The sequence below is a fragment of the Camelus bactrianus genome, chromosome 24 (assembly GCF_048773025.1).
Source record: "Camelus bactrianus isolate YW-2024 breed Bactrian camel chromosome 24, ASM4877302v1, whole genome shotgun sequence".
NCBI lineage: Eukaryota > Metazoa > Chordata > Mammalia > Artiodactyla > Camelidae > Camelus > Camelus bactrianus.
The window spans coordinates 16,612,386-16,628,441 of NC_133562.1; the positions used below are offsets into that span (position 1 = coordinate 16,612,386).

At 44.6% G+C, this 16,056-nt stretch overlaps 1 protein-coding gene and 1 non-coding gene across 3 annotated transcripts in view; both read left to right on the forward strand.

Moving 5' to 3' along the window:
• The window catches only part of MAPRE2 (microtubule associated protein RP/EB family member 2), a 137,450-nt gene that overhangs the window by 105 nt on the left and 121,289 nt on the right, over positions 1 to 16,056 (forward strand). The window contains exon 1 of one of the 2 annotated variants that reach the window (XM_010947188.3): positions 239 to 1,444. The exons of the other annotated variant lie outside the window; for it this stretch is intronic. Within the exon in view, the coding sequence (XP_010945490.1) occupies positions 1,421 to 1,444 (24 nt within the window). The 5' untranslated portion in view covers positions 239 to 1,420. Of the gene's footprint in view, positions 1 to 238; positions 1,445 to 16,056 lie in introns of those variants that run through there. 2 annotated transcript variants of the gene reach the window in all.
• Positions 13,746 to 13,818, forward strand: TRNAG-ACC (transfer RNA glycine (anticodon ACC)). The gene has a single exon. It is a non-coding gene; the product is annotated as a tRNA-Gly (tRNA).

The following is a 16,056-nucleotide window of genomic DNA, read 5'->3' on the forward strand; positions in this document are numbered from 1 at the left end:
GCCCTGGCGCACCCCGACCCCCCCAGCTCTGGCGCAGTCCCTCCCAGGTCGGGCGCTGGCCGCGCCTCCTCCCGCCGCCGGGGGCTGCAGTCTGCCCGTCGCGGAGCCCGCGGGGCCTGGGGTCTCCGAGCCCAGCAAGAAGTTGCGCAGGGTCGGAGCCGCGGCCCCCGGGTGTGCACCCGCTGGCCTCCTGCGGGCCGCATCCCTGCTTCGGGGCCCCAGCGCTGAGCACCCCAGGAAAGGGGAGGGAATCAAGGCTGCCACGCTGGCAGAGGCAAAGTGGACTGGCAAGGGAGGTGAGAGCCGGGCTGTCCAGGACAGGGACACTTGGCCCTGGTGGAGGAGGGGGTCTTGCGAGTGCGCGCCCGCAGCGCGCGGACCTCCAGGCGCCAGAGTCGGGGCGCCGGCACTGAGAACCGGGGGCGCCGGCAGGGCTGCGCGCTTTGGGCAGACCAGGAAGCGCAGCAAGCGGGCGCCCGCCGGCTGGGGCCCCAAACCTTGGACCCCCGGCCCTGCTGCCGCCCCCAGGGCTTCTCCTCCAGCAGGGACCAGCCCCACCTCTGCCCACGGGGACTCTGGCTCCGGCTCGTGCTCCCGGGCACCCGCAACGCGGGAGCCGGATGGGTGGGAAAGAGCGCGGGTTATCATTCTGAGCCCAAGTGGTTCTTCCGCAGCGAGCACCCTGCTCAGCAACTCCTCACGGTTTCCGTAAGAAATTCTTTAGTTCACCCTTAGAAGGGCTGGGCCGTGTCCAGAAATCCCACAAAGGGCGCGCAGGAGGAATGGGCACAGAAAGACCCTCCCCTCTGGACTCGGAGCGCTCGGTAACGCAGACTTTCAGACGCCAAAAGGGCCTGTGGGCTTGGTCGCCCCTTGAGTCCCTCTGCCAGTCCCCTGCCAAGGGCCGCCCAGTGCAGAGGGCAGAGCTGTAACCACGGGGGCAGGGTGGCTGCAGCCATTTGATCGGGAGGCGCCTTTGTCTTCTGCCAGTCCGCGCTGGGTCAGTAGCGCGCGGAGTAATTAATATTCCGACCATTAGCCGCCCCTTCACCCGGCCACCAGCCAACACTGCTGTCCCCTCCCTGCCGGCTTTCTCCATCACTTGCGCACGTCCTTGCCTTTTCCAAAAACATGGAACGTGGTCCAGACCCGCTAGGTAAGACGAGGTCACTAAACGCACTATAGTGCAGTCACGTAAAATCAAGGGTTAAGTGTTCAAACCTGCACCCGCCCGCCCGCAAGGAGACGGAAGAACTCTCTTGATTAGCATAGTATCTGGCCTGGGGCCGCACTGCGAGGCGGCGGTTCGGTCCCGGCGAGGTGAAGCGTGCAGTCCCGTCTCCACTGAGGTTTGACGCAGCACCTGCTTCTAATCTGAAGGACCCGAGCCTTACAACTTTGCCGGACAAGACACTGTGGAATGAAACAGAACAGAGATCAAAAGGTAACCGAGAGAACAGCAACATTTGAGATGCTTCGCTTAGCCACTAAATTTAGCTAAGTTTTTAGCAAGCCAAGGAGGCGGGTGGGGGTGGGGTCCTTGTCTAGCCAGTGCCCCTTCTGGAAATGCCCCCTTGCTTTGCTAGCGTTCTTCGCTGTCAAATTAATCAAGATATCGGTTAGGAGCTATCAGTAGTAGATCTCCAAGGTAGGAAGTTTGGGAGCCCACAGAGTGGTCCTTAGGTAAGCTCAACTGGCAGGTTTCACTTGGGTGGAAAGGGCAATACTTATTCAGTGCAAAGGTTCCCAAATTTTGCTGCCTGGAGAGCCTTGAAAAATCCTGACTTCCCATCTCATCCCAACCCATTTAAATTAGACTGTTTTGAGATGACAGCCAGGCATTCATATGGGGGGGTTGTTGCTGCCTTGTGTGTGTGTGTGCGTGTGTGTTAATCAGGCGATTTCATTGTGCAGCCAAATTTGGGAACCAGTGAGGCAAGGGCAGAGTTCAGTGGCCCGCAGCTGCAGACGTTGCAAGACAGGATGCCAGTTTAACTACCTGGGTGGGTGGGGAAACCATGCTGAAACTGGGGTGCCGCTGACAAACGCCTTTGGGCGGAAGACTGTCATCTGGCAGCTTGGCTGGCAGTGATACCTGCCACATCATTCTTCACCCTCTCTGCCTAAGGTCTGGCTCTTATTGGAAAGATCCAACTTCACTGTCAGTGCCTGGTTTCTGCATGGTTGTTAAGGAGACGGGTAGAAACTTCATTCCAGTGGTGACTCACGTGGAGCAGACAGTGGGGAAACCCAGCAGAAACTAACTCGGAGCAGTCTGGTGAGTCAGCAAGCTGTACTCCAAGGCGGATCCCGGGAATAGGAAGTAATTACATCCAGGAGCTTATTGACATGCACTGTTCCACTCCTTTGAAAGCCCACTTGAATATCTGATCAGGATCTGTCTGCTAGTATGAGCCACTCCTTTTTCCAGCACCCTAGTCTACCCGCCTCATATAATACTGTCTCCCAGAAGGGGAAACGCAAAGCCAACTATCTAGACATCTTATAATTTCCTTGATGGGAGGCATATGAAAAACTTGGAAAAAAGTGTGACCGGGTTTGGATTATTTCAATTACGTGAAGTAGAGGGGATGCCTTTGTAGTAGGTAAATTTTGAATACCAAACAATCAGATAACTGTGTGATTACACATTCCAGGGTGGATTAAAGGATCTATTTAAGTAGAAATGGTTACATCCAATATTTTACAAGAAATGTTGTGTTTGCTATTAACCAAAAGTTTCTTTTAAAAAAAAATCATCCTCAAGGCATGATCAGAATAAGACAGCCTATTTAAAGATGTACACAGTTTCTTAAATACTTATTTTTATGTTTATTAGTACTGACTTCAATTTTTATACCTCTGATGTCCTCATTATTCCCTATATCACCATGACTCTCTTGCTTAAATGCTTTCTTCCCATTTCTGGGTTTCTTTAAGGGGAACAACCATGCCTGGCACATAGCAAGCATTCACCGTCATCAACTATTGAACTTTGAGCCTCTCATAGAATCTCTGTACCTTGCTTGGTATTCTATGATCTCGAAGGGGCCTTTAAGTCTGCACACCCCCCCCCCAATAGCAGAGAGCACAGGCCTTTTGTGTTTATACTGAACATTATCAGAAGGTGGGGGAGCATTTGTAAGCAAAGCATCCTGGGTACACTCATTTTTACTTTTTTCCAAAATAAATTATTCTGGATATGTAGGAACCAAAGTTCTGTTACAGTTCTTAAGAGCTATAACGTGGTAGCTCATTTGTTCAATTCCAAGCGTAACTACTAATTTCTAATACTTAACTACACTCTCATGGATCAAAGCTTCACGTCACAAAAATTTCACTTTCTACCCATTTCTATGGGGGAAAATTACCCACATTTAACCATGTGGATGTATAGGTTGTATAATGCCTATGCTGACGGGATAAGGAATGAGTTCAAGTGAAATTAACTCTCCTCCCTTATCATAATTTAGATTTCACTAATTTTTTTACTAAATAGATTTTGTTTGACAAATAGTGTCTGTCATACATGTATCACTTGTAGTTTTCTCCAAAGTAATTGGATTTACTATATATTTTACCAGAATAGGGACTTCATAATTGTCAAATGCTTAAACAAGGACATAACACTCAAAAGCATTTTGCTAACAGGCAAGACTTGGTTCTAACTTAGGATTAATTATAAACATCATGGCAGGAATGACTATTGGTATTTGAAGTCAGCAGAAACGAAAAATAAGCAAGAAAAGGCAGCTGGAAAATGAGGCAATTCCTCTTTTTTTGCTAAAGTATCTGAACCTTTTTATTGGCTGTCATACATAAAAGTGAAATCAGAGGACTAGATGACCCTCTTTAAAAGCTGGTAAAGACTGCTTTCAACAACTGATAAGCAAGAGGAGAGAAAGTGCCTACAGCCACCTTACAGATTTCTTCCTTCCTTCCAAGATAATCTGAAGTCCAGTCAACCAGCCAAAATGTGATGTATTAAGAAGAACCTCTCAGGATTCTGAGAAGTCACTGTCTCCATTTTCCCACTGAGCATCCTCAGCTCTTCAGAAGAGGGAAAGACAGTGGACTAGAAGAAAAACCTTCCTGTTTTGTGCTACCTAGTCCTTCCCCGGAAGGAAAGCTACTGATACAAGACTCTTGTTAGTTTCACTTCCCGTTTGCCCTCTATCATGATTTTTTTAAGTGTGATCTTTCTGGGCACAAAACTCCTAAAAGGAGTTTCCGTGAATTAACAGCAGGAATAGCCAAGTGCTCCATGTGGTACTGGCAAACCCAGAAAGCAATTCCCTGCTGGAATGTTTAAACAACACTGTCAGTGGGTCTGTTAATTCTCCATCCTGGCATCTGCTCTCTTAGCACTTAAATGTAAGTTAGAACCTAGGGTATGCTTTTAGCAATGGTTGCCGGATAAAATACAGGACACCCAGTTAAACCTGAATTTCAGATGAACAATGATTTTTTTTTTTTTTTAGTATAAGTATAGTCCATATATTGCATGGGATATACTGAAAAAAAAAACCTTTTATCTAAAATTCAGATTTAACTGGGCATCTCATCTTTTTGGAGGTTGTTGTTTGTTTAAGGTTTTGTTTTATTTTTATTTCCTCTTTTGGCTTCTGCTAAATTTTGCAGCCCTACTCTTATCCCTTGATAAATCTCAAAATGAGTAACTTCCCTGGTCTGTAAAATATCTGATCTGAGAATATACTTCTGGGATAATAAAATGTCCGTGCTGCCTCCACCAATTAAAGAGAAAAATCAAACCATTATCTGAAGTTTTCTGCAGTTTGCTTAATTAAGAAGAGAAAGAAAAAGTAAAGCCAGATCTAGAGAGTTAGTTTTTTTTTTTTATTTTTTAAGATATTCCAAGGTACCTCCTATTCTTTCACAGACCTCTTAATAAAACTGTTACATCAACAGGTAAATTGTTAGCTGAGGTTGGGTAACATGAGAAACCCATCAACCACGTCCACAGGACATCTCGGATCGAAGTTCAACCTCAGGTGGGAGGGGAGATATAACTCAGTGGTAGAGCACCTGCTTAGCATGCACAAGGTCCTGGGTTCAATTCCCTGTACCTCCATCAAATAAATAAACCTAATTACCTCCCCCTCCAAAAAGAAAAAAAGCAGCGAAGTTCAACCTCAGGTGATTCCAATGATGCCTCCCCAGTCAGGTGAGATCGCAGGACCTGTAGCACCAGCATCACCTGGGCTGCTTTAAAATGCAGGCTCCTCCCAGACCTTCTAAGTCAGAATCTTCACTTTAACAAGATCCGCAGGTGATTCATGTACACATTAAAGTTTGAGAAGCCCTGAACTGGAGGAGTCACTTTTTCACCATAAGTTGATCTTTATGTTTAATACCATGTTGAAATAATCCTTAACAAACCATGTCTTTTAACACATCAGAAGGGATAGTTTCTTTTGATCAAATGTCTTCAAGATGTACAACTATGGTATTTGTTTTATTCATAAGAAAATTCCAAATGACCATTTCTAACATGGTTTTATGAAGAGCATGTGTCACAAAATAAGACAAATGTTTAGAAAAGACTTCCATTAGAGCTAATAAAACAGCCTGTTCAAACACTCTGGGTTGTCCTTGACTAACCTTTAAATTAGGTGGCAGATACTTCCCGGCCCTCAAATCATCAGTAATTTTTTTTTTTTTTTGGTTTTTTTAAAACTTCATATATTGTAACTTACATAAGAATATTTGTATCCAACAGCACACATTCATATGTCTGTAATCCTAGGTGCTTCTAAAACTGAGCAAAGGACATGCAGTTTGGACCTATGGCAAATTCCAAACCACTTTTATAATTCAGTTTAAAAAAAAAAAGACACAAGGTTTTTTTTCTGCCAGAATACTACACAATTCCTTCTGCATTTTCCTCCCCCAGGAAAAATTTACTGATAGGTTATAAAAACATGCTTCAATATTTTAAATTAACTTTTAAATAAAATATTATTCCTTCGAAAATACATGTTTTTATGTAGCCATCATCACCACGTCATGAGATAATTGTTGTAATCGGTTATTAAGCAGCTTTGTAGCGTAACCAATCACATCATCCCAGATTGGAAGAAGCTGCGTGGTCCTTGTGTGAACGGCACCCCAGTGCAGAATCCTAATGCCAGCACATGGAGGAGACACTCATTTGGTTCTTGTTGTTGTTGTTTTAGTAAATACAACATGAATTCATTAGTGAAAAGCTGAGGCAGAGGTGCAAGAGGAAGCACTCCTGATCTTACCACCTTCGTGTAGCTATTACAGATCTGTTTTAATGTTTGTGTGAAGCTCTTATTGTCTGTATTCACATTCAGCAATATTTCACATAAATTTTCCTTAGCATGTTGAAGGTTGTTTCCCAAATTAACAGTGTTTCCAGCTTCGGTGCCTCTGCATGTTCTCTTGCCTGCGATGTCTTTCCTGGGTTAATTCACGCTCAGCCTTTGTCTTGTCACAGGTGTTAATTCTTCTTAGGTCCTCGTTACTCCCAAGTGTGTGCCCCAGACCAGTGGAGCATCTTACAAATGCCCAAGCTCCGGCTCCACCCCAGACATTCTCAATCAGAATCTGTACGTTAGTAAGATCCACAGGTGTCCATTGTTAGAGGCTGACATTTGAGAAACATTGTTCTGGAAAGTCTTTCCCAGCCTCCTAACCATGGCTTCCCACCACCCCCCACTGGCCCAGCCACCCAGGATTGGTTAGGTAGCTCCTGGTGGTTGCCCTTTAACGCCCCAACGTGGGCCGCCTCAGCACATAAATTGGTTGGAGGTGGTGATGGAGTCGTAGTCATCGCCGCATCCCCAGGTCCTGGTGCAGCCCTTGACATGCAGGCGTTTTATATGTGGAAATGTTTCATCATTTGCCAACACCAGCGCTTTATAGATGAAGAAATGCAGAAGAAAGCTTTTTTTCCTGCTGGGAAGTGGGGTACTCAGGTAGGGCTCCCTTGGTCACTGGCCTGCAGTTGGAGAGTTCCCTTTTGTCCTTCTGATGGAAAACTGATGGGATCGGGGTGGGGGTGGGGGTTCTCTGGCTGCAAATAATTTCTGAGAGTCCACTGCTGGAGCTTTCTCTCTTTTGCTTAAAATATTACTGTCTGTTAAACACCAGCTTCTCTGAGAGGAACCGCACTCTACACTTGGGGTGAAGGGGGAGCAGCTGGCAGGTTTGGGGAAGTGTTTAGGGAGAAACAGAGATGATGGCTATCTGACAGGAAAAGATGCAGAGTATCTAGTATCGAACACTGGTAGGTGGTAGAAAAGATAATACTGGAAGACTGCAAAACAATCTCTAATCCTGACAAATGTTACAATATTTCTGTCTTAAATCACACCACTGGTCACTTTTCCATTTTAAAAAAATCACACTTTTTATCTATAAAATCTCAGGATGGGACTCGTTTCCCCTGTCCTGCATTTCTTCTGTGACAAATTTCATCTACCCCCTACATTCAGAGCAAAACCGATACCCTGGGTTGTTTTTTTTCTTCAGATGTTTGTTTTTAAACGGCAGACAAAATGCAGGTACATCTAAACTGATGTTTCTCAACATTAAAACTAGGCAACCCCTGAACCGCGGGGAGCTTTCACTGTATTCATGAACCACTAAGTCTCTGCTTGTGGAAGGAATGTTTTGTGAGCTTGGGGATGGACCATCTGATGGAGGGAGGCTCAGCCCCGGGGGCTGCTGTTTTGAAGTAGCAGGAAACTGATGAGGGCTTTGGAATCAAATTGGATCCAGAAACAAGAAACTTCTGTCCTGCAGGGCTATTGTCTTATTTGAAAGGAACAAGAGGCTCCTGGTACTGCTTACCAACAGCTCCTACAATTAGCCACACAGACCGCAAGGAACAGAATTATATTCAAGCATGGGTCGCTTCCCCTCCACCCCCATCCCAACCCCTTGGGAACTTACCCCCGTACTTAACATGGACACCATGGACACCAACTCCTGTCCAATTATGAATCTGACAGGTTTCTCTGTTGTGGAAGAATGTACCAGGTTGTCTTTCGGTCCTAACCTGCTTATCTGAATGTCTGATGATACTATTCTTGGTAATTTGCCCACACTTGGGAACTTGGGTGGGGTTTGTAAGTCATCTGACACCTTCAGAGTGTACCTCGTTGAGCAATCAGACACAGGTGAGCCCTGCAGGCTGGGTAGGACAATTTGTGTGTTCTATACACTGTAACATCAAGCCTAAGTCCATTTGAGTCATATTTTCCTGTGGGGTTTGTGGCCCATCCCAATGGAAAGAGATTTTTAACAATATACTCTTGTTGAGGCTTAGTGGTATTTCAAGGGTTGCTCCTGGGATCTGAAAGCCGTGTGCATTTTTTGTTTTTCACATTTTGGGGTTTGTTTTAAAAAATGTTAAGTAACCTTGTTGCTAACCTTGGACTTTGTTCCTATGTTAATAATTTTGTATGAAATACGTTGAGGGGTTTTTCCACCTCGATTTGTCTATCTGAAAAACTATGCCAATGTTGGTTACTTAATGATCATGAGTATAGGTTCTAGAGATTAAAAAATTAAAAGAGCAAGTTGAAATTATTCCAGATAGGAAGAACTAGGAAGACGATACTCAAAGAAGCAGCAGCAATGTCTACCAAAATGTTCAAAAGAAAAGTAAACATGAGTTAAGACAAAAAATGGTTGTCTGTAATTAACCTCCTTATTCAAACAATGATCTTCTCTTAAAAGCTTTGCAAGTTACATACAGAATCATCCTTGTTTTTATTAACAATAAGTCAGTTTAAACTGATTGTCAAGGGACCTGGTTCTTCTCCCAGAAAGAGCAAATCCAAAAGAGCTCAATTCACCTGTGGCCCCTGAGCTCATCAGTAAAGAGGGTGTCTTATCTTTAACCTGCGCTTTTCCCACAAGATATCCCAGTGCTCTGAAAGGTGGTTGTTAATCCATCTTTCTTAGAATAAAATAAAGTAGAAAATGCCCTGAGAACTGCATTTTTCCCCCTCTGGAGAAGCCACACATCTTTCAGAACATGAGGAAAATATGGTTTTGATAGCCCACCAGTACCTTGAATTATTTAAATTGTAATAGGCAGAAGTAGTGATAAGATTCAAACTTCCACTGAACATACGGAGAATGCCATCGCAGCTTGTCAAACTACGAAAGCAGTGGGATTTCTAGCAGAGCAGACACATTTTAAAAAGCATCCTCTCGGAGAACTTCACACGCTCACATTTCCCCGAGCACACGGTGGTTGGCACTGGGTCTCTCTGTCCAGCGGTCAGCCTGTCCTGAGATAAAGAGACACTGTGTATCACATCCTGTTAAGGGAAGATGTGGGGGAAAAGCAGAACTACTGACCCAGTCTAGCAATGAGTTGTATTGTGCTGCCCCCAAAATACAGGCAGAGACAGGAAGGCCTGCGTCCCATGGTACAGAGCTGCTCCCTTCTATAAAACTGCAGTTGACTGCTAGTAAGTGACTGCCGCTTGGATCTTATGGCCCCGGTACCATCTTTAATGCCAGATGGTGCTTGAGGAGGGGTTTATGAGGAACAGAGCCCTCCCTTGCACTCTGGGCCCCGGAGACACGGCCCTGGGGTACCTTCCTACTCATGATAGGAACAGACATAGCAGGTGTGTTCCGCCGTCTTGAAGGTCTGTCATCATCCGTGTGCTCTGATGGAGGGGGTCTCAGAGTGTACACAACTCTGTGTGTGCTTTTCATCGTGCCAAATAGGATCATGGTGCAGCTGACCCTTGAACAACATGGGTTTGAGCCACACGGGTCCACTTATATTCAGATATTTTTCTTTTTTCTAAATTTTATTTTATTTATCAATTTGGGGGGGGTGTTAATCAGGTTTAATTATTTATTTTTAGAGGAGGTACTGGGGATTGAACCCAGGACCTTGTGCATGCTAAGCATATGCTCTACCTCTTGAGCTATACCCTCCCCCCCACCAGATACTTTTCAGTAGTAAACACTGCAGTGCTACATGGTCCCTGGTTGGTGGAATCCTCAGATGCAGAGAAACCTTGGACACCAAGGGCCGACTATAGATCATACTTGGATTAACCCCCACCTTGTTCAAGGGTCAACTGGATTTTTAGAGCCACAGGCAGCCTTGGACACATCTCATTTAATCCCATTAAGTTTTTAAATGAAAAACAGAGGCCAGGAGACTTTCCCTACTAAATATTTAGTAATTTCAGAGTCTTGAAGGTTTTTGTTTTCAGCTTATTGTTTGTTTTTGACGATTTTTGGTGGGTCATCTGAGCATCTCCCTGGTTCTCAAGTGCATGGTGCCCGTGGGTCCTCAGCTAACAGCTCAGCATTCGCTGTCCCCGTGGGGAGCAGAAGGGGAGGATTTTGGGGGGTGGGGTGGAACAAGAAGGCAGAAAAACCAGCCTCTCTAGGATCCAGAAGACTTGAAATCAGACCATTAAACACTGCATTAAATGAAGTGATACCTACAAAGCATGAAATCCCTGCCATAGTCTTACAGGCTAGGGTTCTCCATAAAGCTAACAGGAAAAGTTCCACTTGTGGTCAAAAGATAAAGTCTTAGTTTTTGCTTTTTTTTTCCTTTGGCTGGCAACCTTAGAGAGATGGTGGTCAAAATGTGGGGTTTGCTGAGGTCACAGACCACAGCAAAAAAAAAAAAAAAAAAAAAAGGCAGCAAAATAGGCTTCAGAAGGACCAGTGAGGGTCCTGCTCAAAAGATTCTTTGGGGTCCCTTTCATCAAGGCCACATCTACAAGGTCCCCTTTGTTTTCTGAAGTACAGTCGATTTACAATGTTAATTTCTGATGTTCGGCATAGTGATTCAGTTGTATATTTATATGTATCCCTTTTCATAGTCTGTTTCATTTTAAGCAATTACAAGGTACTGAATACAGTTCCCTGTGCTACACGGTAGGACAAGGACCCTTGGGACAGGCATTCTGTCCTGTTCTGTTTAAGCTATTGGCTTTCCCTAGAGTTGACTTTATTTTCGTATTTCCTGACCCTCTAGTTAATATCACACCCAGTTGACAAGGGAGATGTGTTCAAATTCAGTTACTTAACAGTGATGATGATAAAGTGTTTTCCATCTACCTAGAAATTTAGTTGCTAAAGAGTTTTTATACATGGCAACACTCTAAGTGGATATTTACAGAAAATCATAGACCTTTACAGAAAACCATAAAAACAAGGGCCCAGAGTCTAAATGGCCTGCCCAAAGTCACGTAATTGGAAAAACCTCAAGCCTCAGGGACTTACTCCAGGTCCAATACACTCTTTACCAGGCAGGTTTACAAGTGGTGGTTGGATTCGCCGAGTAACCCTCACAGGTCCCTTTAACCCATAAAGATACTGAATTATAACAAGACCTTAACCTCTAACCACTTCGTGTTTCCCATGGAAAGATGCATGGAGTTTCAAAACATCGGTCGACGATGCATCTTTGGTACACAGCTGCCCATAAGTGAGGGCTCCCGATACTCGGGCCTTTCTCTCCGTTTGACAGTGCAAGTGCGGCTGGTAAGGCCATGATGATTTGTCCGGCAGCGTTGTTAGAAAGTGCTGGTGATCTCAAAAGTCTCTTTGAACCTGATGCTTTGAGGCAGAATGATGGTCCAAGGACACTGTAGAGTCGTGGAGATATTTCGTATTTGCAAAGTTAAGCTTTTAGCTCGTTTGCTTTGGAACAGAGTTTGGCAGGTCATCCAAGCATCACCCTGACTCAGGCACACTGGATGTGTGCATATGGCAGCATCAGCTGAATCGATTGTCTACACAAGGGAGAAACAACAGGGGCCTCACTGAGGGTGCTCGTGGACCAAGATTCAGAACCAGCCATTCAGGTCTGCAGAGAAGAAGTAACAAATGTTTAATATCACACTCCAATGCATGTGCACAGATTAGTTATTCAGTTAAGTACATACCATCCTGGAAAGGAGAGAACTGTCTCTAAGGACCTAAAACTCTGAATGAATACATGACCACTGGGAGATTAGGGATGTGAAGGGAGAGAAGCAATTTTTTAAAATGATGTGCACCTAGGGTGGACTTCAATTCTTTAATTTTGCTTTGGTCTGTCCTTGACGGCAAGATCTGAGCTATAAATTAGTTTGTTGCAATTGAGACCATCGAGCAAGTGGCCCATCTGACCAAGCACAGGTTAGATTACCACCCAGCCGATCGCGGGAAGAGCTCTGGAATGGAGAGACCGTATGCCTTGCAGCTCAAGGTGTGGTCCCCAGACCAGCAGCAGCAGCAGCATCCCCCAGAAGTTTTTAGAAAAGTAGACTCTTGGACCCCACCCACAATCTAGTGATACATTAATCTGAATTTTAACAAGATTCTCAGGTGACACTTGAAAAATGTAAAATGGCCTTCAAACTCTACACGATCTCCGAGAGGGCAGCAGTCATGTATTTTCCCTTCTGTTCCCCTCTCCCTGTCAGTATCACTGCATTTGCCACCCCAGGGTATCATCATTATGTGTCTGTGAGCTGCTTGGTGGCTGCACTGTGTATGAGAGCCCCAGCACCTAGTGTGATGGCTGGGGAAAAAAACAGGTGTATAAGGTGGCACTCAGGAGCTCCAGCTCTGAATCCAAAAAGCTGAGTTTGAATCCCAGCCCTGCCACAAGCCTCAGTTCATGTACCTATAATAAGAGAGGAATAAAAATAGCACCCCTCGTGGGGTTATTGGGAGTAAATGAGCTGACGCACATAACAAAGTTAGCCCAGCACCTGATTCAGACCAGCTCCATGTCCGTAGGAACTGTTACGCACTCAGTAAGTGTTAAGCAAATGAATAGGCATTTCATATTTTTAAAAAAATCTTTACAATGTTAAAATTTGGTGCCCTGTTGCTTCAAATAGATGCAATTGAATTTTACAGTAATATGCAAAGGAAGGCTGACATTAGAGAAGGAAAAAGTAGAATGGGTCAGAATGGAGCCATTGGAAAAAGCACAGGATTCAGAAACACAAGAGCAGAGTTTGGATCCCAGCTCTGTCCTTCACTAGCTGTGTGATCTCCTACAACACACAAGCTCCCTGAGCCTCAGTTTCTCCACCTGCAAAATGGGATTCATGATCTTTATTTCTTCAGGTTACACACACACACAAAAAAAAAAGGTTTGTAAGTGACAAAGTAGGAGGGCAAGGTCTGCCTTCCTCATTTTTGTATCCCTGTGTCTCGGCACAGCCCTGGCACCCAGGAGATGCTCCTTCATGCACGTTTGCACAATTGGATTAGAGCGAAAATCTCAATGGAGATGAAATTTGGATATTACAATGGTCTGTAGCCCTCTAAAGCTCAACCCTAACAAAATCCTATTCCTTAACATTTAACTTCTTGAAAGTAGGCAGTGGTATGGCACAGGTAAAGTCTATAAAGGCCCCTTGTGGCCAGGGAGTGAAGGAGACCATAATGAAAAAACTCTGAATTAGAGGTTTGGCTCTGCAACTCAGTACCAGATGAGAGTTCCTAAGGAAAGACATAATCAAAGAAAAGCAGCTAGCCAAAAGGCCAGCCCGGTGAAAGTCTGGAAGTAGAAGAATTATGATTTCAAGATCTAGGTGAGAAGAAACATGTGAAAGAATGGTGCAAAATTAAGAGTGTAATTATGGAAAGAATAGCCTTCAAGAAATAAGTGGCCCTCTGTATCCACGGATGTGGAATTCGAATGTGTGGATACAGAGGGCCACTGTACTGGGTCATTGTATGTGAGACTTGATGGGGCGTGGGGAGGGTGTAGCTCAGTGGTAGAGTGAGTGCTTACCCTGCACGAGGTCCTGGGTTCAATCCCCAGTACCTCCATTAAATAAATAAATAAACCTATTACTTCCCCTGGTCAAAAACTTAAAAATTAAAAAAAAAACTTTTTTAATTAAAAGAGACTTGAGCATGCATAGATTTTGGTATCTGCAGGGGTCCTGGATCCATTCCCCCATGGATGCAGAAGGACAGCTGTATTTTCAAGTTGGCTATTTTACCTGGATTTATTTTCCATAATAGATTGATTTTTTTTCCCACAAAGTTGTTTTAACCCTGATGAGCTTCTGCTCCGGAACTTCACTAGGTTATCTCCCAGGCGGGTGGAATTCAGCATGATTTTCCCCATTAAGGGGTCTAGTTACTGGTACAGCCCCCTTAGCTCTGTAAGGCGGACCCCATGGGTTGGTGGTGTGGGTTGGTGTTACATCAGTATTCGAGGGTCCACATGGCTCAAAGAGAAAACTTACCCACAGAGGCTATGCAAACATTCCTGTGCATTTCAAGAAGCTCTGTCCACTGGCCAAGACTTCTAACAGACCTCATTAAAAACATTTTTTAAATAAGTAAATTTAAAAATGAAAAAGACTTGGGCAAAGCATTTTTAGGATGCCGGGTACGGAGGACTGCTGTGACATCCTTCAAAAGATGGATAGTCATTATCCAACGTGTGCTGTGTGGAAATCTTTTCAAACTCTGTAACATTTCAACAGAGTCCATTAGAAGTCATGGTGAAAGGAATAGCAAACTAAAGACGGAACACATAGAAAGCAAGGTTTTAGTTCCCGCTGTGACCTGAGCAATAAATTTGAACCCTGGACTCTAAGTGAACCTGACACCATTCTCTGTGCTGCTTCCCCGCTTCATGAACGTTCTGCAACATTTCATTATCAATCACACTTGTGGGGAAGGGAGCCATTCTTCTAGTCCAACTGCTCTGTTCTCAAGAATATCTGATTGAAAATGGGTAAAAGAATAAGTGAAAATAATTATCAAAAATCTTTCACAGAATGATGCCTGTGGCATTTCCCAGAACTTTCCTCGTGTCATTTTCTTCAGTTTTCTTTTGTGTACTCAGCACTATGAATATTCTAGACTAGAAAGGTCAGTCTGTCTACTGCTATGGCCAGTAGCAGATGGACAGAGGATTCTAGAAAAGGAGGTTATACTCAGTTTGTATGAAAAGTACTGGATTTTTATTTAATTATAGTTATCACTTTAATCTCTTGGAATTATCTTGTATTTTTATAGAAGCCCAAATCACATGCCCATAAGAAGTTTATAACATCATTACCATTTTTAATATAGACCACCAAAATCCCTTTGTCAGCTATAATTTTTCAAAAGCCCTTTAAGTATACAATCTGGGTCATGTGTAGCCTGCTTCCCTTAAGGAGAAGAATGCGTTGTACCATTTTCAATACCCAAGATTCATTGTAATTTGACTTTGGCTTGCCAGATAACCTCATTTGGGTTTGGTTTCCCTGGTGTGTGCTCAGCTCTCTGCTTCCCGGCAGGGCTGCCTCTGGTTCCCTGGGGAGTTGAACTGGGCAGACTCTGGGCCTCCCTCTGGTGCCCCTGGGAGGGCCCTGAGCCCAACCGGAGCCCACTGATGGAGGCAGGGCTCTCTGGAAGGCTGACGACTGAGTAGGACTGGTCTAAGAAGTCATTGTCTGCGATCGTCTGCTGATGCTTATAAGCTGCTTTATTCCTGGAAAGCTGTGGCCCTCCCACACTAAAGGATGGGGTGCTTCAGGATCTCCAAGCAGCTACAGGGAGTTTGGAATTCACGATGCAGCTCATTGTGAAGACCCAAAGATAGCTTAGTCAAGTCCTGAGGGGCAAGCCGGGTTCAGGTCCCAGCGGTGTTCTGTTCTCAGAAAAGCGAGGTGCAGGTGGGGAACCAGGCATTGTCTCTTCCCCAAGAGACGTCTTCAACCTGGAGTTGATCAGAAGTCTCACTGGCTGGATACGTAGCATTGAAAAAAGAACTCTTACTTTCGGTGGCGTGGTGGCATGATTGGAAATATCTTTACAACCCTTTTCTCATTCTGATGTATTTCTTAGGTGCCTGTGGTTTTACGGCCAGACAAGGAAGCAGTCTTTTGAGGGGGATTCTTGAGCTAGGACAGAAGGTCTGCCGTGCCCCACACGTGGGATGCCAGAATTGTTTGTCCAAAGAAGGAGGATTTGAAATTTCCAGAGGATGAGGGGAAACAAAATGTGCTTTGTTAAAGAGTTTGGCCATGTCAGGACTCTTATCCTAGCAAAGATATTTTGGTC